General features: G+C 34.8%; 3 protein-coding genes across 4 annotated transcripts in view; 2 read left to right on the top strand and 1 right to left on the bottom strand.

The window, feature by feature from the left end:
• Positions 1–15,579, bottom strand: part of LOC123531120 (T-cell-specific guanine nucleotide triphosphate-binding protein 2-like) — a 57,121-nt gene extending 41,542 nt beyond the window's left edge. The window contains exons 1-6 of one of the 2 annotated variants that reach the window (XR_008366140.1): positions 15,132–15,579; positions 14,659–14,769; positions 13,497–13,557; positions 12,656–12,714; positions 11,992–12,052; positions 9,543–11,491 (exon numbers count right to left, since the gene is read on the bottom strand). The gene's annotated coding sequence lies outside the window, so the exon portion shown is untranslated. Of the gene's footprint in view, positions 1–7,143; positions 7,301–9,542; positions 11,492–11,991; positions 12,053–12,655; positions 12,715–13,496; positions 13,558–14,658; positions 14,770–15,131 lie in introns of those variants that run through there. The other variant, XM_053517758.1, reaches the window with a different exon arrangement.
• Positions 1,730–21,113, top strand: LOC123532659 (T-cell-specific guanine nucleotide triphosphate-binding protein 2-like). Its single transcript, XM_045314182.2, has 3 exons — positions 1,730–2,347; positions 6,152–6,907; positions 20,144–21,113. The coding sequence occupies exons 2-3, from the start codon at positions 6,155–6,157 to the stop codon at positions 20,363–20,365; spliced, it is 975 nt and encodes a 324-aa protein (XP_045170117.2). The 5' UTR covers positions 1,730–2,347; positions 6,152–6,154; the 3' UTR covers positions 20,366–21,113.
• Positions 20,568–21,326, top strand: LOC128546830 (interferon-inducible GTPase 5-like). The gene has a single exon (XM_053518208.1). The coding sequence runs from the start codon at positions 20,568–20,570 to the stop codon at positions 21,324–21,326; it is 759 nt and encodes a 252-aa protein (XP_053374183.1).
• Positions 21,327–22,137: the final 811 nt, after the last annotated feature.

Below are 22,137 nucleotides of genomic sequence, written 5' to 3'. Positions count from 1 at the left end.
CTTTTGCTTTTGCGGGTTTTGTTTTTTCCGCGTTACCACCGGCACACATATTTGCCTTGAGTGGAAAATTGCGATTTATTTTTACATTGACTTTTGGCGAGAGCGAAAAATTGCAAAGATTTTATAAATTACCACAATAAAGTATTAGTAAATACCCGCGACGAGTCACAAGGAAAAATCTCAGCGGGTCCTACAGGTTCTCCCAAGAGGATACATACAGACAATGAACAGTTTCTCAGTATAATATAGGTTTGACGAGACAATATATACATGGAGGGGTAGACTTAAACAAACTGAACTTTTGAAAGTATGTTTTGTCGTGTTCACACCATTGAAATCAACTTTGGTTTCTTTGCACTGCATCGTCATCAAGCAGCTCACACGCTCTTCCACAACTGTTGGCGGCTTTCTAGTCCTTAAATGTTATCTTATGTTTTGCCGGGAGTGGGGGTGACGGGCTACGAGTGGCAAACCAAAAACAAAATATTAAAAAAGCACAAAGTTTGGGCATTTCGCCATATATTTAGTAATAACAAAACGCCCGAAGTGGCACGTTTTTATTCGTCATAGAAACGGTTTATTTAAACCTTATTCTGTGTTTACTTTCACTTATGAACAATTTCTAACTATCAAAATAATCCTCTCACTCAAAATATTGTTCTGTATGTGCAGCTAGTATGATGCTGTTTTAGTTAATTTGAAATGAAAATAAAATGTCAGGTAGCTAATTAGACCAAACCTACAAAGTGTGAAGGCCTTGGTCTCTAACTGGTTTGCACCATCAACTGAACATTAGAATTACACTGTGGAGTACTTAGATGTTTAAATGTTGGGTACAGCTCAATCCGTGTCCACATGGCACAAAAGGTAGATTGCATTTTCAACTTCCGTCCGTGAACTGGTTGAATCAACGTAGTTCATTTTTGTCGTGTTGTTTTTCTAGTTTGTCTATTCGTATTTAATTTTCGCAGTTGAGTTATCATAACAGGAGATATTTTTAACACCAGTTTACATCAGAAGTGTAAAACATTGAAAAATTGTTGAAATAAACTTCACCCTTCGTTGTGAACAAAGTTACATTTTGTAGTTTACTCTACATGACATTTTACCTAAAGTGAATAGATTTGGCCTTTTTATGACGCAGTTTTGACTAATGTAAAGGAGCTAAAGTAGATGATATTGAGCGTAGTATTGCATAATTTAAATGTTTTGACTGATATTTAAAAAGAATTGTATTGATTTCTATGTAAGTGATTCTTTATTTTTTATCATAGTCTGATACGTTCAAAAAGGTTTAGGTATCGATCATTGGTAATTCGGGGATATTCTCATTTTTGATTTCTCATTTATTTCCCTTTGCTTCATTTATTACCCGCCGCCAGGAGGCGGTGGGTTTATTGGTATGCTAAACAATTTTCGCGTGTGGGACATTGAGCAAGTCACGTGACAGGTTTTCTTTCCTGTATAGATTTTTTGTTCGTAGATGTGTGATACAAATGATAATATATATATATATTTTTTTTCTTTATTATTATATATTATTATATATAGCATTTAAATAAAGTATACTCCTCTTTCAAATTTTATGCATACTTCACACATATATTTATTTCTATTTATTTTATATATATTTTAAAATAAGAAAAAAACTTGGGTCACGTGACACGTTTCGACCATCTTCGTAACACACACGTAAGTTACAATCATCTCGGATGACCGTGACCTGATTCACACGATCCTTTTGTTTACATTTTTATTTCTATAATTTTCGCCTTTCGTGTGGTACATTTGACTTAGATAAAAGAATTTATAATTTGATGGAGATAGTAGGATTACCATGATTATCGGAGATTGGTGGAATTATGCTTTTTCTTAATATTAAATTCTGAAAAACTGGTTGTGTATCAATATCCACATACAAACATGTAAACAAATAATCAACTGTTCAGTGAGCTGATAACCTTTGATAGAGATGAGTAAATGGAAATGTGTTTACATTACTTCTGTTAGGATTCTGGTTAGGAAAGTGTGGTTAGTTTGCATAAACTATAGATATTAGATTTTTTAGGATATAATTTAATATATTTAGACTGCCATGACCTGCAGATGAACCAATTATGTTTGAGATCATTAGAAAGACATTCATTATGACTGATATGAATATACATTTCTGCCGGCGGAAAAGCTTTTGACTTGTTTCTTTATTGCCAATTGATTTAACTATTTCCTCAACACTCCCATGTCCAAACGAATTATTTAGACAAGTGTCGTACATCACTGTGGGGAAACGGACACCGGATATAGCCCAGAAAGTGATCAATCAATAAACGTTTTATTTTGACACACGGTAAGTTTTTACCATTTTTGGTATTTAATGGTGATATATTTATCAAAATCGAAGAGTTTCGAATAGCTAGATCATATGCAATATTCCACTCTAATGGAAATGTTTCTCCACTCTTGTATAATGGCACAATTCATGCGCGGATGCAGCCAATTTTCTCAGAGGGGGTCCGACGACCCCTCACTATGACAAACATGTGTCTCTATACACTAACTAATTTGACGTGTGTTCTATGTGGATGTTAACCCTTTACAAGTAGAATCACAGCATTGCCAAGAAATTTTTCTTGAACAGGCTGAAGTAGAAAAGTAGTCGACCAGCTAGGGGGGTTCGGAGGCATGCCCCTTGTAAATTTTTTTAATTCAGCACTTAATTTCCTGCATTCTGAGGCATTTTAGGAGCCTTTCAGAACACATTATCCACTGCAATTATATATACAATATACCCCTTATTTTCACGTTTTTATGAGCTCACCTGTTACATTTGGGAAAAAAAAAATAAAATTAAGTTTTCTTAAAGGTAAAATTCTTTATTTTTTAAAAAAAATATTAACATAAATATAAATTACGTCGCGGTCGTATGTAGCAGCAGCCACATGCACTTTGAATGCGGTCCTAATATTGCCTTTTCGTAAAAGCATTTTCTTTCCTTCTTCTCTTTTCTTTTTTTTCTCCTTTGGATTTTCCAGGGGAAGTGGGGGGGAGGGGAGGGTGAATCCGCGCATGCAATTCTCGCTGAAAGTTGCATGATATCGCTCATAAATGTTCAGTAATAATGTAGGATTGCAAACATAAAACAACAAATAGACAATAAGAATAAAAACTGAATCGAGCGATTTTATTATAATTACATCGTCCAGTATTGTGTAAGATATCAATATGATATGTTTTGTTGTTACGGAGATATTTATACTTTTTGATGACCTGAAAGTATACTGGGGATAGACGAAGCAAATAAATAACTGCACAGGGGATAGCTATTAAGTGGACTGAGGAAAGTAACAATGTATTTTGAATAATGAGACCGCGATAATAATACGGCGTTTTACCTGTACGTAAAGTCATGGGGATGTGATTTCACCATTGTCCATATATAGGGATGAGAGCAAAAGTGCTTTATTTTTTAATCTGAATGTACTTAAAACAGTTTCACTCTGACCTCTAGGTATGTTCGTCTGTCTTTTCGTGCACTTGTCTAACTGTTCCGCCTTCCAGAGCAATACTAGTCTGTGTTCAGACCCTATGTTTTGTTCACAGGAGATAACTCCTGAGGCTATACAAATTTGTATCATTATGTCCCTTTTATTCTCAAAACATACATAGATAATCAGAGCCAAGACTGATGAAGTCAGAATATATAAAAGAATTTTTTTTTTCTAAAAAAAAGATTATCTAGTCGGTAGCCAGACTAGAGTAATACTTGCAATGGTTGGTGAAAATTAAGTAGATATTGCATTAACAGATGGGGTTCAGTTACATCCCTTAGTTTCTAATGTGCAATTTGCAATTCAATGTAAATAGATTTTGTCCACAAAAAATAAGTGTCCTTTTTTCAAATCAGTTAAGAATGGGTAAACAATATTGAGTTCACGAGTATAGATTAGTTAACCATACTGTGTGTTTTCGAGTCGCAAATATTTTAATATGGAATCAAGTTAAGTTAAATCTGATCTATCGAAGGACTCAAAACATATGCGTCAACATTAAATCTCCCATATTAGATGTATGCACGTATTGTGTGTACTATATACTGATTGAAGGTTAGTGTTAGGTTTAACATAGGTTTAACAGTGTGCATTCAATGCGTGCGTTCACTCAATACGGCAGATTTAATGGCGACCAAAACACATGGCCTTAGAATTGACGTGGTGTTTACTTTATCTGAAAAAGCATTGTAAATCACGTAGGCAAGTGTTGCAAACACAAGTCATCAGTTAGGAATGAGATATTGTGATCTAATTTGGTACACTTGACGCCTTTTTCTAAGACCGTGCTGTGCGTTTTGGTCTCTTGTTACTTAGAACAGAACGTTAACTTCAGAGAGAAACTAAATATTGCGACTAATTCTGATATTCAATTTAAGCAGCTTGCTTATAGACGTTTATTTTGAAGAGCAAGGATCAAATTCATTGTAACTTAGATTAAATTGGAAATACAATTATAGGTCATATCGCGTCTTTCCGTCTTTGATGGCGGAAGAAGACACCAGGTGCTCCTCCGTGCATTATTTCATCACTAGCAGGCACCTGGGTAGAACCACCGACCTTTCGTACGCCAGCTGGATGGCTTCCCTACATGAAGAATTAAGTTCCTCGAGTGAGGCTCGAACCCATATCGATGAAGGGCAAGTGACTTGAAGTCGTCGAGTATGTTGTCTTATAGACAGGTGTTGTTCTTTACATATTAAGAAATAATATATCCCACATAGTGACTTGGCATTGAATGAAATAATTATTCCTTAAGTTAGTAACTAGGGCGCAGCCGAATGAAAAAAGTACGCAAATTTTATTCAAGAGCACATCGCTGTTTGAGATGTAATATTTCAATTCTAGCACGCTATCGTGGCTTATTATAGGAGAGATCGCCGTCACGTCACGCATTAACACCTGTTTATCTGGTGGTGGGCAAAACAAATGCTTTTACGTGGTTTTTATATGTAATGGGAACGGAATATTTAATTTTCTATAACTTTTTCGCTTATTTATAATTCTTTTCTTTTTTCGAAATGATTTTAAAGTAATTAATATATTGATTGCTTTATAACATTTCAATTTATCAAAAAGTTATTGATATAATTTATGTTTTAAGGAAGTTTAGGTGGTTAGAAAACAATATGGGCACTCGGCGTCTGCCCACCTGATTACTGTCTTATCAGTTCTAAAAATAAAAAAGACAACGGTGTTGTATTCAAACAAGATCTCTCAGATTTGCATGCTTTTGCGTGGTTTTCTTTTCCAGTGTGCCACTATGACGTTTGACGCTATGACGCAATAATTGTGATGTAAAATGTGCGTTTGTTGCATAATTACAAGCAGTTTTAACAGCCTCTATATAATAGGAGGGAAATAAATCGGCTCGTGTGAGAAAAGATTATTTTTGCCTACGTCTAAATATCTAGCACAATAAACTTCAAATGGAGAAAATATGCCTGACAGATTGAAGCTCAGTAGCATGACTTATTGACCGAAAAACAAGTGCATTTACTTTCTTATGACATTGTGACTGACAGACTGAAAACATAGTAATCATTGTGACTGACAGACGGAATGGTTTGTGTATTGATTAAGGTTAATACGTATTTTACGAGAAATGATTGATAAACCGGATAAATGGTAAAATGACTGACTGACTACAAAATTTATGACTAGCGAGTGAATATCTGGCATAGTTCGAACAATTTAAAAAGCAAGAAAATGACCGACTGACTACAAACGGTGTGGACAGAGTTAAGGGCTGAAAATGCCTTACTGCCAGCATATAATCTGTACATATGACTATAATTATAGCAAAAACCCTGTTTAAATGAATATCTAAAAATGTATCGGTCTGACTATAAATTGTATCATTTATAAACTGATGTTACGTTTTGTGACGTACAAACTGATTGACTGGTTGACTGAATGCCGATATGTTACGTTATCTGGTTTACTTGATGGCATCCGTCTAGATCTATATATATGTCGATCAAAATAATTAACAACCAGCTGACATGTCATAAGACAAGCAACATGTACGCTTTAGGTTTGCACTTGCTTGGAAAATAACTTAATGCCTATGTTCACCGCCTGTCCGTTCTGTCTACTTACAGATAATGGCATGTTTCGATGGCAACAAGTTTTCTGAGGAAGGACTAGAAGGACAACGTAAGAAACATTTAAACGAATTCAAAGATTTTCAGAAACACATAGATATAGCCGTAACAGGGAGCTCTGGAGCCGGAAAGTCTTCTTTTATCAATGCTATAAGAGACATATCTACAGATGATCCCGGAGCAGCTGAAGTAGATGTTTTAGAATGCACTAATAAGTTGCAAGAGTACTTATACCCAGATAATATCAACTTCCGGATATACGATTTGCCTGGTGTAGGAACTCCGCATTTTCAACGATCAACCTATCTATACAACGTTATGTTTGAAAAATATGACATTTTCATTATCCTTACAGAAACACGGTTTACGAGTGAAGATCTGTGGCTGGCTCAACAGGCAGAAGAGAAAGGAAAACACTTTTATTTTGTTCGTTCTAAGATAGACAATGACGTTTGGAGCAACAGGCGAGCACATCCCAGGACACATAATGAAGCTGATCTGTTGAATGCGATAAAAGAAGATTTAGAGTCGAACTTAAAAAAATTTATAAGAAAGGACATTTTTCTTATAGACAACTACGAAACGCAGCTATACGAGTTTGGACATCTAATGTCTAAACTGATGCAAGATTCTAATGAGATAAAACAAGATGTCTTAGCTTTTTCTCCGACATGCCTTTCAAACGAAGTTATAGCTACTGGTGCATTTGGTAATGTTTCGGAGGCCGAAGATTCAAGTTTTGTATTAGCTGAGGTAAGATTTTACGGCAAACAGTTCAGAGTTGATACAGTTTCTTTAGGGGTTGGAGGGAAAGTGTGTAATCTATCAGAAGATAAAATAGTCACTGTTAACTCCGTAACTCCATATTCATCTGATATAATATAATACGCACCTGAAAAATTGACAGTCTCTATTTCATGTCATAAATTACATACATAGTTGGAAACATTGCTGAAGGTATAAAATGTGCAAAGAACTTATCGATATACCTTTATTATACTGAAGAAGGAGCAAAAGAAATCCACTGCTTAATGACTGAGAGCCTCGCGAAGACATTTGGAGGCAGTAAACAGTTTTCTGAGCTTCTCGGCCTGGAGTCGCCTACCTAACCTTCAAAACCTCACACAAAAGTCTGTAACCGCACACCTGAAATAAAGATATTGCAACATTAACATCACTGTATGTCTATCGTTACAAACCATTTACAATACATCTCTAATATCTAGTTTTCTGTGTACAAGACCTGAATCTTGTGCTCTCCCGGTCGCGGAAACTAATGACGAAAAAAGCTAAATTTGTTAATTTTCAAATCGCTGTAGAAAATTCCCTGCAAATGATATCCCCAACTGCTATACTGTTCCATACTTCGGTAACACTGTAAAATCTGAAAATAAGCTCAAATATATGTGCCATCCGTTTTTTCACTATTCCAGGTTTCCTGAGGCCCCTGCTTAAATGACAACCCCACTTTAAACTAGCTCAGAGGAAGCATGTTTACGCACCTGCAAGTCATTACGTCATACTATCAAGATCAAGGCTACTCAACTGATTTTCTTTAGATAAGTGAAACTCAATCCTAGCCGCTGAAACTTCAATTCTAGCAATTATTATTATTTTAAACTTCAAATATCCACTTCAATCCGTAAATTGTGAATTGCCTCTTATTTGTAAATTTTACTCTGGCCAATTCGACATTTACAGCTGACAATTGTTTACTGCCTCCTTAAGAGAGACAAAAATGATCCCAATAGTATGACATTGGCTGTTTATTTTCTAATTTAATCAATTCTGACCACAAGAAACCCAATTCCATGCATATCCAGCATATGTTGTTGAAAATTTTGACAACTGGAATAGATCATGCATGTAAAAATTCTACCAGGAACGCGTACCGAAATCTATTTTCTATTTTTTCTGTGCTGTGACTAGTGTCAGTGTTATAAGCAATATGTACAAAAATTCCAAACTGAACCCGATTCAAAGGACATACTGCTGAAAGTACCCCTGAGATCTGCTCCCCAGTCCGAGCGACTACTTTTGCTGTTAAAACGCTTACTGAATTAATAGAAATCAATGAATTAGCATTTAAGACCAATTCTCTGTAAGAACCAAAAAATTAAAGAAGGGGTCGGAAACTCATAGTCTCAGAATTACTTCATATTTGCATCCTTTTTAGTATTCAAGCCATATATGAAGAATCAAGGGTGAAAAGATATGAATCAGCTCTGGTTAACATGGAAACGGGAACATTATACTTTTTGCGAAAAATGGCAATTTCTGAGTGTCAAATTTTACTAAAATGTTACAATTTTCTTCACACATAGTGGTCTCTATGTCTGAAATGGAGCACTAATTTTCATATTTGCCTGAAATACATACGTGATGTAATTATTTAGAACAAATATTGTCTTTCAACATTTTCACAGTTTTAGAAGCAACAATTTTATAAATACCCCCTTTTAAGATTTTACATTATCTTTAAAAATTGGTCTGCATGTATATTTTTGAACTTCTAATAGAAAAAAAAAGTGCACGCATCTGAATATAATACTTGTATGGATTCAGCAGAGCTATGATACCCGTTTCAATTTAAGGAGGAATTTTAGTGGGTCATTCATATTTGAGCTTTTTACAGAAATTTGAAAATTGACAAAAAATGAGTTTTCAGCAAACTCATTTATGCCTAAATTACAGAATAACCTGTAATAATATTACATTGCCAGATACAGAATTGTAGCAAAACATAAGTATTTCATGTAAAATCATTTTACAAAGTTATACTGTCCAACACTTTGTCTAGAAATTAAGGAGAATGTTCCGTTACCATGGCAACGTACAAGAAAATTATAATTCAGACCTTTTTAAAGCACTTTCTGTATCAATTTTGTATTCTATGAAACAAGAAAAATTCATCTGCAAACTGTCAATGCATCTAACGTACCTGAAGCACATTCTGGGCAGAATTAAGAAGGATACAACCATAATATGATCTATGAAACTTAAGGCATTGTCACAAGGTCAGTTCTCAACAACCTTGTATGCACTTTTCTTTCTTTTGGGTAAACTAATTTTGAGTTTCAAAGCAGTTGGAAATACTCATAACCAACTGATACTGGCCTTCAAGGTATTGTATGGTTACTAATCATGACTGTCCAGTTTTTTTTCCAAGTTGCCATGGTTACAACATTCATTTTGCATTAAAAAACAGGGATCATCCAAGGTCAAAATTTTAGGCTTCACTTCTCCACATAATTTAGGGAGAAATCGAGGAATTTAAGAAGATTCGGCATAAAAATATCTATGTGTGTTTGTGTAAAGACAGTGTCCTTTCACCTTTGGAAATCATTTTGTTGCCATGGAAACAAATAGTAGTAAAAGCAAAATCATGTCTACTTCGCCATTTGATTTAATATATACATTTTAAATACAATTCTAAATTATGAACAAATAACAGTGTAATCCAAGACTGAAAAATATCATGATATTTAAAAATAATACAGTATGTTCATGTAATAACAATCATGATGCACATTCTTCCTTTAACAATAAAATTAAATCAAATTATCTACAGAACAGTTTAGTCAATATTTTGCTAGATACAACTTTAAATGAGCCGCGCCATGAGATAACCAACATAGTGCGTTTGCGACCAGCATGGATCCATACCAGCCTGTGCATCAGCGCAGTCTGGTCAGGATCCATGCTGTTCACTAACAGTTTCTCTAATTGCAATATGCTTTGAAAGCGAACAGGATGGATCCTGACCAGACTGCGCGGGCAGCTCTGGATCTATGCTGGTCGCAAAACCACTATGTTGGTTTTCTCATGGCGTGGCTTAAATGTATTTAATTCTTTCAAACTATCAAGACAATGGCTAGACTTTTTACGGATAGCTATAAATAATGTAGATTTAAGACTTTACTAAAGTTTATTCAGAAGAACCCTGATCATGCACATTCCAGTGCCAGTAAATACTCAGTTAATACAAACTGCAGTTGCAGACATATCTCCTAATGCTTTTTCCAAAATTTATCAAAATACACAACTAAATCTACTTTATTTATTAAAGTAAATACATGCTGGTAAAATAGGATGTTATATGCCTTGTATATCTTAGAATGAAACCTGTTTTACAGATGACAATTTTACTGGATTTCTGAAGATTAACAGATGTTGTTAAATGAATGAGGTCTTAAATTAGTCAGAAAGTCAGCTAGAAACTCAGATACATTCTTTTTAATCATTGACCAATTAGTATATAAGGGCTTAAGTTATTACCTAACTCAATATAGGTAACTTAACAAATGTATGAATTTTCATTAAAATCTGCATTGCAACATTCTTAAAAAAAAATTTCATCAGAAAATATGATTTTATGATACAGGCTTAAGAGGGAAAAAGAATTGCAATATTTCAACAGTCTCACAAAATCAAGTATACTAATTCAACCATTGTTTTGCTATATTTTCTCAGTATTTTTTTTAAAAATTATCTATAGTAGAAAATATACAATTAGATCTGCATATGTTTGAGTAATAAGCCTTCATGTATAATTATGCTGTAAATTGGTAACCAAATCTGATGAGAACTGCAAAACATGTGCTTTTTTTTACAGATATTCAAAGACTGTCATGTGTTTATTCCATTTAGATATGTTCAAGTGCATCTTTTTCAAAATATATTAAATTTTATCAAATTTAAATATAACAAATTTAATGTTATACATGCAAAAGTAATCAAACAGTATCAGATTTTTTTAATTTTAATATAAAGTCAAGAATCAAGATATTTTTCAATTAAAGGGCCTTTGGTTAAACAACTATCAACATTTTTAAGAAATGACATTCTAATTTTTTCCATAAATCTGAAAAAGAAACATTAATGCAAACAACATAATTCCATCTTAAGATTGTCCAGTGTGAGATCTTTTATTTATGTCAAAGGCACCAATCATTATTTTGGTCTCTGGCAATCCAAAAAAGGTACAGATCTTTACTATTCAGATGTCCACAACTTATTCCCAAAACACTAATTGATGATTCCCCACTTTCAGCCTCTCTATTTGGAAAACACACACACTATTTTCATAAATATTTTGCCTTCACAATGACATACTGCATTTCAAACTTGTGTCCTCTACTATAGAGATGAAATGTCATCTTGTCAACACTAAACTACCTGGATCAGACAGTTATGTCACAGACTGCACATTTGCAAGTTATAAAAAGTCTTTTTAGCAGTCCTTGTTATTTTTATTTGATACAAAATCTTGAGAAGGCTGGCTCTTCAGGTGGGGTCTTCTGACTGCATTTACTTTTACCGTGACTGTAGCTGTCACTGAAAAATAGAGATGTGAGAGAATAACAATCTGAATGTCTTTCATTTGACTATGGGTGGTGGTGGGATGGGGATGGGCTCTCCAGTTAAAATATTTGTGACATCATGTTACTGGGTAGAACTACTGATCTTCTACAAGCCAGCTGGAGGGTTTCCTTTCACAAATTTGTAAATGAATAAAAATTACATACACTATTTCAATCATTTAATAACTTTTGTATAAGTAAATGTAATATATACATCTTTCCTTTATTCTTTTAATGAAAATAATTTATCACACAGACCTCCCCCTCCTTGAAATGATTTTAAAAGGAACAATTGTATGAAATACATTAAATACTTTTGACTTTGCTACACTTTGATTAAATTTAAGATACATGAAATTCTAAACAAAGTTCATAAATATTCTGTCAAAAAATAACATTCAATCAAGCATTTATAAAGATCTGAAATCAGACCTGATCAGACACTAAGACAAACTATAAATAAAATGTAGATACCTTCCTTCCTTTTATTCCAATATAAGGATGATGATGATCATTCATTCTTTGAAGAATTAGTCTGGAATAAACAAAAATCAAACTAAAATGGTTGTTACTGTTGTTACATTTTGACAGATACAGGATTTCATCCTTTTTTAACATTATTTGGACCACTTTAAAAGTAAAATATGTTTCTCATACATGTGCAGAGGGTCCTTTTCTGAAAAAGGGTATATTTTAAAATTTCAAAAACTTATCAATATTTATAGTCTCAATACAAATGTATGTCAATTTAAGTTATATGAAGTCCTACTAGCTATTCTTGTATCATAGATTGAGAGGTCAAAATTTCATACTTGTATGAATATGGACATGTGGGGGACTTTATTCTTTATTTAAATACATGTAGGTTTCTGATGTGTAAATATATATATATAAAACCATATTAACTTTGACACAAACCATTTACATTCAATATGTACTTGTAAAACAGTAAAACAATCATGTGCAGATTAAAACATGCTGACTTATGTGTAGCAATGGATGCAATTAAATGTTTTCATTTTTCAGCATTCAGTGAGATTTTACTTCAGTAAGTCTATATTTCTACAGGTACATTGGCAAACACATACACGGTTGCAAATGACTAAATTATGATTATCTCTCTAGAACATCCACTCACTTCATAGTTGTTTGAAACTTTATCATCAAGCAGTCATTTTCAAAAGAAACAATTCACAGCTGAAAAACAAAACAAATAAATTTACAAAAATATATACGTTTTGAAATGAAAATATGTCTTTATCTGCTTTTTACAAATAACATAAAAAGCATGCTAATGGTCATTTACAACTAAAATCAGGGCTTTTTCCATTATAAATCTACCTCCAATAAAAGGAGGTAATCCCAAAGAAAACAGTATGTTTCTTCCCAAGTCTGAATATGAAATTCCAAAATGTGTTACCTTATATGGGTGTTTGATGTTTTAAAATGGTTTTGGTTTAAACATATTTTATTTCAAACATATGTGCATATTACATTTTACAATTTACAATATCAATATTATACATGTTGAAAAAGGATAAGATCCGAAAGCTAAGCTTATAAAGGTCTTCTCCTAAATAAAGGTCTTGTCCTTAAAATGGTTTTGAAAATTTGTATATATCTATATTTAGGTTATTACAACAACATTTATAGTGTTGCTCAATTACTGAAATGTAATCCATTAATATTTTACACAAAAAATATCTTTACATAGATTTTGGTAATTTGGAAATTTCCACATTAGACAATTTCTGAGATCATTTTCCCAATTCCACTGGTGTTGGTGCATGGTATTCCCAAAATGATGGAAAAAATGCCTGTAAGTTTTATCTTGGTAAAATAATAAGAAATGTCTGTCCAATATTTAAGAAAATAGCCTCTGTATGGTCTTTGAATCTGTTGAAGGAAGTGAGCACATATCTTGCATAGCTTGAAATTTTTACATGTCATATTAAAACATAAAATATTATGAGACTCACCTGTTTTCATTGTAGTGTTATCCTTTAACACTGATCCTTCAGTCAGTTGATACAAACTTCACTTATGGAAATAAACAAACAGATATCGCTCTGATGTCTATCCACAGTTTAGACTCTTTTCTACCAGAGTATTTTTCCCAAACAATGTTGCTATTCAGCAAATTTTAAACGTGGACTTGGTATGAAGGGACACATCCAAGCATGTATGCCCATTTAGCATAAAATCTCTGACTGTCATTGTATCTATATACTAAAAATTTGCAAAATCCGAGTAGAAAGCTGAATTCAGCATGATCCAGGAAGTAAACTTAGATAAGCTCTTTGTGATTTCCTAAATGAAGAGCATCAAGAGGAGGTAATAAAAATATGAAAAATGCCCCAAATCATAAACTTTGGCCCAAATCTACAAGAATGTGTCTGAATGACCCACTACGATTTATGTTTCTTTTTGAAATATCATCTTCCCTTTATACAAACAAATATACTTTTCTGCTGAGACCTGTGCACTTTTCAAGATGTAGAGCACAATATAAACATATGTTTTGCTCCATAAATATATTATTTCTTGCAGATAAAAGTCTAGATCATATAAGAATCAAATAAATATTTGGAAATATTAGTTTGGTATGAAACCTTGTTCATTTGTCTTTAAAATTTGCAAGTACGAAAATAAAGGACACTTTCTAGTACTTTCCAGTTAACAAAATAGGCATGCACCCCTACTTTTTTGAAAATTCAGCAAGTTGGGGATTTGCATCCTCGTTTCCATGGTAACCGGGACATATATTGAAAAAATGAAAAACAGGATATGCTTAATTTTGCACCCTCTTCAAGAAAAAATCGGTTTAAATGAAATCTGTGACTATGAGTTTCCAACTTTTTTTGGTTCTTACAGAGAATTGGTCTTAAATACCTTATTTAACGACTTTAATGTCACAATAAGCGTCTGTTTAAGCCAAACGATGCTATAACAGACAAATCTTTCATTATATCGGCTCGGAAAACACTGTAAAACTGACTTTCATGTCTGAATCAAAGTTATCTCTCCTTAGTTACTGCTCTTAAAACTCTCATTTAGCTTCAAAATTAATTTTAAAACTCATACTCTTTCACAAATAATACTGAAAAACCTCTAAGACATCAAATAAATGCAACAACTTACAAATTTTCAAGATTTGCTCTTTAGGAGGCAGTAAACAGATTTCGGAGCTTCTCGGCCTAGAGTCGCCTATCCAACTTTCAAAAACTCACACAAAAGTCTTTAACCACACACCTGAAATAAAGATATTACAACAGTTACATCACTGTATGTCTATCGTTACAAACCATCTGCAATACATCTCTAATATCTAGTTTTCTGTTTACAAGACCTGAATTTTGTGCTTTCCCGGTCGCGGAAACTATTGACGGAAAAAGCTAAATTTGCCAATTTTCAAATCGCTGTAGAAAAATACCCTGCAAATGATAGCCCCAAATGCTACACTGTTCCATACTCCGGCAACACTGTTAAATCTGAAAATAAGCTCAAATATATGTGCCATCCGTACCGTTTTTTCACTATTCCAGTTTTCCTGAGGCCCCTGCTAAAATGACAACCCCACTTTTAACTAGCTCAGAGGAAGCATTTATACACACCTGCAAGTCATTACATCATACTGTCAAGATCAAGGCTATACAACTGATCTTCTTTAAATAAGTGAAACTCAATTCTAGCCGCTGAAACTTCAATTCTAGCAATTATTATTATTTTAAACTTCAAATATCCTCTTCAATCCGTAAACTGCCTCTTATTTGTAAATTTGATGCTGGCCAATTAGACACTACCAGCTGAAAAGTGTTTACTGCCTCCGTTACATCGTAACTTGAATGATATATTTATTTCGGATGGTCGATATTATTTACCCTTGGGAGCTTAAAATAAAACTAACACTGCTGCGTGTTCTTTTATTCAACTTTTTTTTCTATATATTATACAAAATCCGATCATTATATCTATAAACAATATTTACAAAGACGGCACAATGATTTAAACATAAAGTGTAATAACTGTGATATACTTAGTTATCACAGTACAACTTAATATATAGATCTCTAGATCTCTATCAATTGCAACATCTGATTTGTTGATGTAGAACAAATTTAGTAAACAACAATTTAGTTTGGCGATATACGATGCATGTTGCGTTGATTCGTTGTAAAATCAAACATTGGTGAGCAACATGTCAGCGAGCAGTAATTAATTACATCACTGTAAATAGTTCCCTTTTGACCTTTGTTCATAGCCTCATGAGAACCACTGATTTTAAAATTGGTGCTATGAACACTTGCATTTAATCAATGTTCAAAACGCAGCCTTAACAGTCCTGTGAACACAAGCATTTGATCAATGTTCAGAAGGCAGTATTTGTAGTGCTGTGAAGACAAGCAGATGAGTAATGTTCTGAAGGCAGTATTTATAATGCTGTAAACACTTGCAAAATGAGCAATGTCCAGAAGGAAGTATTCACAGTACTGTGAATACTAGCAGGAGAGCATTATTCAAAATGCAGTATTCACAGTGTTGCGAACAGCAGGATGTGAGCAATGTTCAAAAGGCAGCATTGACAATGCTGTGAACACTAGCATGTGAGCAATGTTCAAAATATAGCATTCATATGCTATGAATATTACCATGTAAGCACTGTTAAAAAAGCAGCATTAACAATCCTGTAAAAATTAGCATGTGAGCAATGTTCAAAAGGCAGCATTCACAGAGCTGTGAACACAAGCAGGTGAGCATTATTCAAAAGACAGCATTCACACTGCTGTGAACACTAGCATGTTTTCAATACTCTTAATGCAGCATTCACACTGCTGTAAAAGTAGCATGTGAACAATGTTCAAATGACAGCATTCACAGACGTGTGAAACCGAGCATCTGATCAATTTTCAGAAGGCAGCATTCACAGTGTTGTGAAAACTTTCGGATGAACAATTTCCGAAAGGCAGCATTCACAGTGCTTGGAAAACAAACAGATGAGCAATGTTCTGAAGGCAGTATTAAGAATACTTTGAACACTTGCAGGTAAAAAATGACCATAAGGCAGTATTCACAGTGACGTGAACACTAGAAGGAGAGCAAGCAATGCTCAGAAGGCAGCATATACAGTGCTGTGAACATTAGAATGTGAGCAATATTCTGAAGACAGTATTCACAGTGCTGTGAACACTAAAATGTGGGCACTGTTCAGAACGCAGCATTCACAATGCTGTGAACACTTGCAGATGAGCAATGTCTAGACGGCAGTATTCACAGTAATGTGGACACTAGCAGGAGAGCAATATTCAAATGGCAACAATTACAGTGTTGCGGAAAGCAGCATTTGAGCAATGTTCAATGGCAGCACTCACACTGCTGTGAACACTAGAATGTGAGCAATGTTCAAAAGGCAGCTTTCACAGTGCTGTGAAAATTAGAAGGCGAGCAATATTCAAAATCAGCATTCACAGACCTATAAACACAGGCAGATGAGCAATTTTCAGAAGGCAGCATTTACACTGCTGTGAAACCTAGCAACTGACCAATGTTCAGTAGGCAGCATTCACAGTTCTGTGAACAATTGCATGTGAGTATATTAAGAAGGCAGATTTTGCAGTGCAGTGAAGATAAGAAGGTGAGCATTGTTCAAATAGCAGCATTCACAGTGTTGTGAACAATTGTTAGAAGGCAGCTTTCACAGTGCTGTGGCAACTAGTAGGAGAGCAATGTTCAGAAGGCAGCATTAACACTGTTGTAAAAACAATTCTGCGATAATTTGCAGGACAGCAATGTTCAGATTGAAGCATTCGCAGTGCTGTGTACACAAGCAGGAGATATAGGTTCAGAAGGCAGCATTCACAGTGTTGTGAACACTAGCAGGTGTGAAATGTGCAGAAAGAAGCATTTACAGTGCTGTGAACACTAATAGGTGAGCAATGTTAAGACGGCAGCATTCACAGTGCGTGCAATGAACACTAGCAAGAAAGCAATGTTCAGAAAACAGCATTCAAAGTGTTAGGAACACTACTTTACGAGCAATGTTATGAACAGTATTCAGTGATCAACGTTCCATCAGTAGTTCTCAGAGCTGTGAAGACTTTACATGGAACATTATAAATGGCCAGTAAAATTTGTTTACCAAGTACACTATAAACCTGCAGACAGGACATTTCTCACCATAATAGAACGGATTTGGAAAGGAAAAGAAATGTACGTGCGACCACATACATGCATCACTAACAACTAGAGTCGGTATTAATTATGTCTCCCCCAGGAGACATATTGTTTTTGCCCTGTCCTTCCGTCCGTCCTTCCGTCCGTCCGTCCGTACGTCACACTTCATTTCCGAGCAATAACTGGAGAACCATTTGACTTAGAACCTTCAAACTTCAATGAGTTGTAGGGCTGCTGAAGTAGACGACCCCTATTGTTTTTGGGGTCACTACGTCAAAGGTCAAGGTCACAGGGGCCTGAACATTGAAAACCATTTCCGATCAATAATCAGAGAACCACTTGATCCAGAATGTTGAAACTTCATAGGATGATTGGTCATGAAGAGTAGATGACGCCTATTGATTTTGGGGTCACTCTGTCAAAGGTCAAGGTCACAGGGGCCTGAACATTGAAAACCATTTCCGATCAATAACTAGAGAACCACTTGACCCAGAATATATTGAAACTTCATAGGATGATTGATCATGAAGAGTAGATGACCCCTATTGATTTTGGGGTCACTCCTTCAAAGGTCAAGGTCACAGGGGCCTGAACATTGAAAACCATTTCCGATCAATAACTAGAGAACCACTTGACCCCGATTATTGAAACTTCATAGGATGATTGGTCATGAAGAGTAGATGACTCCTATTGATTTTGGGGTCACTCCATCAAAGGTCAAGGTCACAGGGGCCTGAACATTGAAAACCATTTCCGGTCAGTAACTTGAGAACCACTTGACCCAGAATGTTGAAACTTAATAGGATGATTGGCCATGCAGAGTAGATGACCCCTAACGATTTTGGGGTCACTCTGTGAAAGGTCAAGGTCACAGGGGCCTGAACATTGAAAACCATTTCCGGTCAGTAACTTGAGAACCACTTGACCCAGAATGATGAAATTTCATAGGATGATTGATCATGCAGAGTGGATGATCCCTAACGATTTTAGGGTCACTCTGTTAAAGGTCAAGGTCACAGGGGCCTGAACATTGAAAACCATTGCCGATCAATAACTAGAGAACCACTTGACCCCGATTATTGAAACTTCATAGGATGATTGGTCATGCAGAGTAGATGACCCCTATTGATTTTGGGGTCACTCCATCAAAGGTCAAGGTCACAGTGGCCTGAACATTGAAAACCATTTCCGGTCAGTAACTTGAGAACCACTTGACCCAGAATGTTGAAACTTAATAGGATGATTGGTCATGCAGAGTAGATGACCCCTAACGATTTTGGGGTCACTCTGTGAAAGGTCAAGGTCACAGGGGCCTGAACATGTAAAATCATTTTTTGGAAATAACTTGAGAACCACTTGACCTACAATGTTGAAACTTAATAGGATGATTGGACATGCAGAGTAGATGACCCCTATTTATTTTGAGGTCACTTGATCAAAGGTCAAGGTCACAGGAGCCTGAACAGTGACTTGAGAACCACTAGGCCAAGAGTGTTGAAATTTAGCGGGATGACTGGACATGCCAAGTAGATGATCCCTATTGCAGCCAACCATCAGTGTCTCTTTGACTTTCGCTCCTGACCCCTATTGACATCTTGCCTGTAGGACTTTGCATTTGGGGAGACATGCGCTTTTTTACAAAAGCATTTTCTAGTTTCTTTTTGTTTTTATAACATTTATTCTCTTAATTTAAGCATATAAAAGCACTACTGTAAAACAGTGCAAAACGACCCGAATTTCTGTATAAACGAAATCGCCAATACATGAATCTACGATAAATTTTGGCTGGCTGAAACATTTCGCTTCGATTATGACATAAGAAATTCTACTTCTGTTCCATTAGGTACGAATTATTTCAGGGCCAAACGGTTAAAAACAGCATTTCGAAAACATAGTTATGATAAAACGTTATATTTACATATGTGTAGAACACGTTTTGATGCTTACGAGCGAATTCATTTAGCTCAATTATGATTCAGCGATGACGTCAAAAATGCATGACAAAAGGTATATAAAATATGATATGATATGATATCATATGATACGATAAGATACGATACGATACATTACCTTACATTACATTGCATTATACTACATTGCATTACGTTACATTACGTTACATTACATAACATAATAAAATTTAAAGAAAACAAACCATTAAGAAATATCTAGATAAACAGGAATGCATGCAAATGAAGAGAGCATGCCTATAGTGCCTGGACCTACATGTACTATGCCAAGAAATATGTTTTTGCCACCATAACCGTTCTTCATATTTATAAATATTTTACTTTACATGATACAATACTTTGATATTTCAGTCATTTGGTCGCATTGGTATGCAGCTTTAACTTGTCATATATACATTAATGAGTGTAAATATTGCCCATATACTCATATAACTATAAAATGTATATAATTATTGGCAATGAATAGCGTTTCACATTTTTTACAGACCGTGACAAATACTGATGGTAACAAGTACTCTGGATTCGTTGAAAAGGTCAAACAATTGAAATCTTACTACGATGAAGGGGGAATAAAAGGACTAGCAGAACACTTTCAGACAAATTTAAACGAATGGAAGGATGTCCACATCCAAAATAGCCGTAACAGGGAGATCTGGAGCCGGAAAGTCTTCATTTATCAATGCTATAAGGGACGTAAATGCAGATGACGATGATGATCTGAAACCTGCGGGAGTAGGTGTTACAGAATGTACAACTGGGGTTCAAGAGTACATATACCCTGGTAATAGTCAGTTCCGTTTATACGATTTGCCAGGAGTGGGTACTCTAAAATTTCAACAAGAAACATATCTTAAGGACGTTGACTTCGAAAAGTACGACTTGTTTATAATCATCACATATACAAGATTTATGAATGAAGATCTCTGGCTGGCACGACAAGCCGAGGAAAAAGGAAAACCGTTTTATTTCGTACGTTCTAAGATAGAAAACGATATTAGAAACGACAAGCGAGCCCATGAGAAAACACATAACGAAGCTGCTGTGTTGAGAAAAGTGAGAAAAAACATGGAGTCGAACTTGAAAAGTTTTGACGTGAAGGATATTTTTCTTATCGACAACTACGACATACAATCATATGATTTTGCACTTCTAACCACAAAACTTTTTCAAGATGTTAATGAGATGAAACAAGAAGCTTTAGTTTTTTCTCTGGCATGCCTCTCAAGGGAAGTAATTGAGGAGAAGAAGAAACGTCTTGAACGAAGAATCCCAATAATATCTACCTTTGCTGGTATGATCGCTAGTGTGGAAAATATTTCGTTAAAGAAGGCCTCGGATTCAAGTGTTCTTTCAGGAGAGATAAAATTTTACGGCGAACAGTTCAGAGTCGATACAGCATCCTTAAAAGTCGGAGGTGAAGTGTGCGATCTTTCTGAAGATGATAAAGAAGCGCTTGACGCCAAGATGTACACTCATGATAAAACTTTGAATGAAAACCTGAAGCAGTCGCTGTTCCATCTGATAAATTACATACCTGTAGTTGGCAACATTGCACTTGGCATAAAATGTGCATCTTTCTTACAAGAATGTCTTAATGAAACTGCTGAACGGGCAGTAGAAATACATGGGGTAATGACAAAAAGTTTAGCAAAGAAAGGCATGGCATAGACCTACCCTTACCGTATTTCTTTTATGTCTGTTCCAAACAATGAAATTCACAAGAAACGTTACCAGAGGCATAGCATATGCAAACTATTTACTTTGAAAATTCCTTGATGAAACTGCTAAGTGAGCAGTAGAATTACATGACATAATGACTAAATTTCTGCTTAAAAAATACACATCTTTACCTCGAAATTCATGGATAACGACTATTTCAAACAATAAAACCATTTTTGAGCATTATCGTAGATGTAAAATGTGCTTAAACATATGGAAATGTCTTGACGAACTTCTGAATAAACAGTAGAAATTTACCGCCTATTGTATGAAAGTGTCTTAAGGAAATACAGATATATAAAGTGGCGGTATATCGAAATGAAGTATATTCATTATATTATGTACGTGCAATTTTTGCTCGGTATGGATGCAGCCAATCATGGATTAACCGCTTCCAGTGATATGCCGATTTGACTTTAGCCGAGTGTGAATTATTGAGTAATTAAAGTAGTCTGTGCATCTTGCTATTCTTCTGTGTGGTTTTAAAACTTGTTTTAAATGTTCGAACCATGCGTTATCAGTAATTAAATGGCTTGTGACAGATGATACATACACTGACAAAGTTCTGACACAGAAAACTCGTGCTACCATATTATAATTTTCAACTGTGTGGAATTAATTCAATACTGTACTAGCAGAAAGAAATGCAAATAGAATTGAATTCGAAAAGTGCTTATTGAAAGAAAATAAAACAAGAACACTTAGAAATAGAATTATTAAAATGATACAATATTCTCTACTCAAAGTTAATATAAACGTG

The sequence above is a fragment of the Mercenaria mercenaria genome, chromosome 11 (assembly GCF_021730395.1).
Source record: "Mercenaria mercenaria strain notata chromosome 11, MADL_Memer_1, whole genome shotgun sequence".
Classification (NCBI taxonomy): Eukaryota; Metazoa; Mollusca; class Bivalvia; order Venerida; family Veneridae; genus Mercenaria; species Mercenaria mercenaria.
This window is presented reverse-complemented; position numbering and strand designations above follow the sequence as displayed.

What these genes read in the sequence shown, in the direction of transcription:
- LOC128546830 (XM_053518208.1), top strand. Translation starts at nt 20,568, where the DNA reads ATGAATGAAGATCTCTGGCTGGCACGACAAGCCGAGGAAAAAGGAAAA.
- LOC123532659 (XM_045314182.2), top strand. Translation starts at nt 6,155, where the DNA reads ATGGCATGTTTCGATGGCAACAAGTTTTCTGAGGAAGGACTAGAAGGA. An exon ending in CAAGTTTTGTATTAGCTGAG is followed by an intron (nt 6,908 to 20,143) that starts GTAAGATTTTAC and finishes CATTTTTTACAG; the next exon opens with ACCGTGACAAATACTGATGG.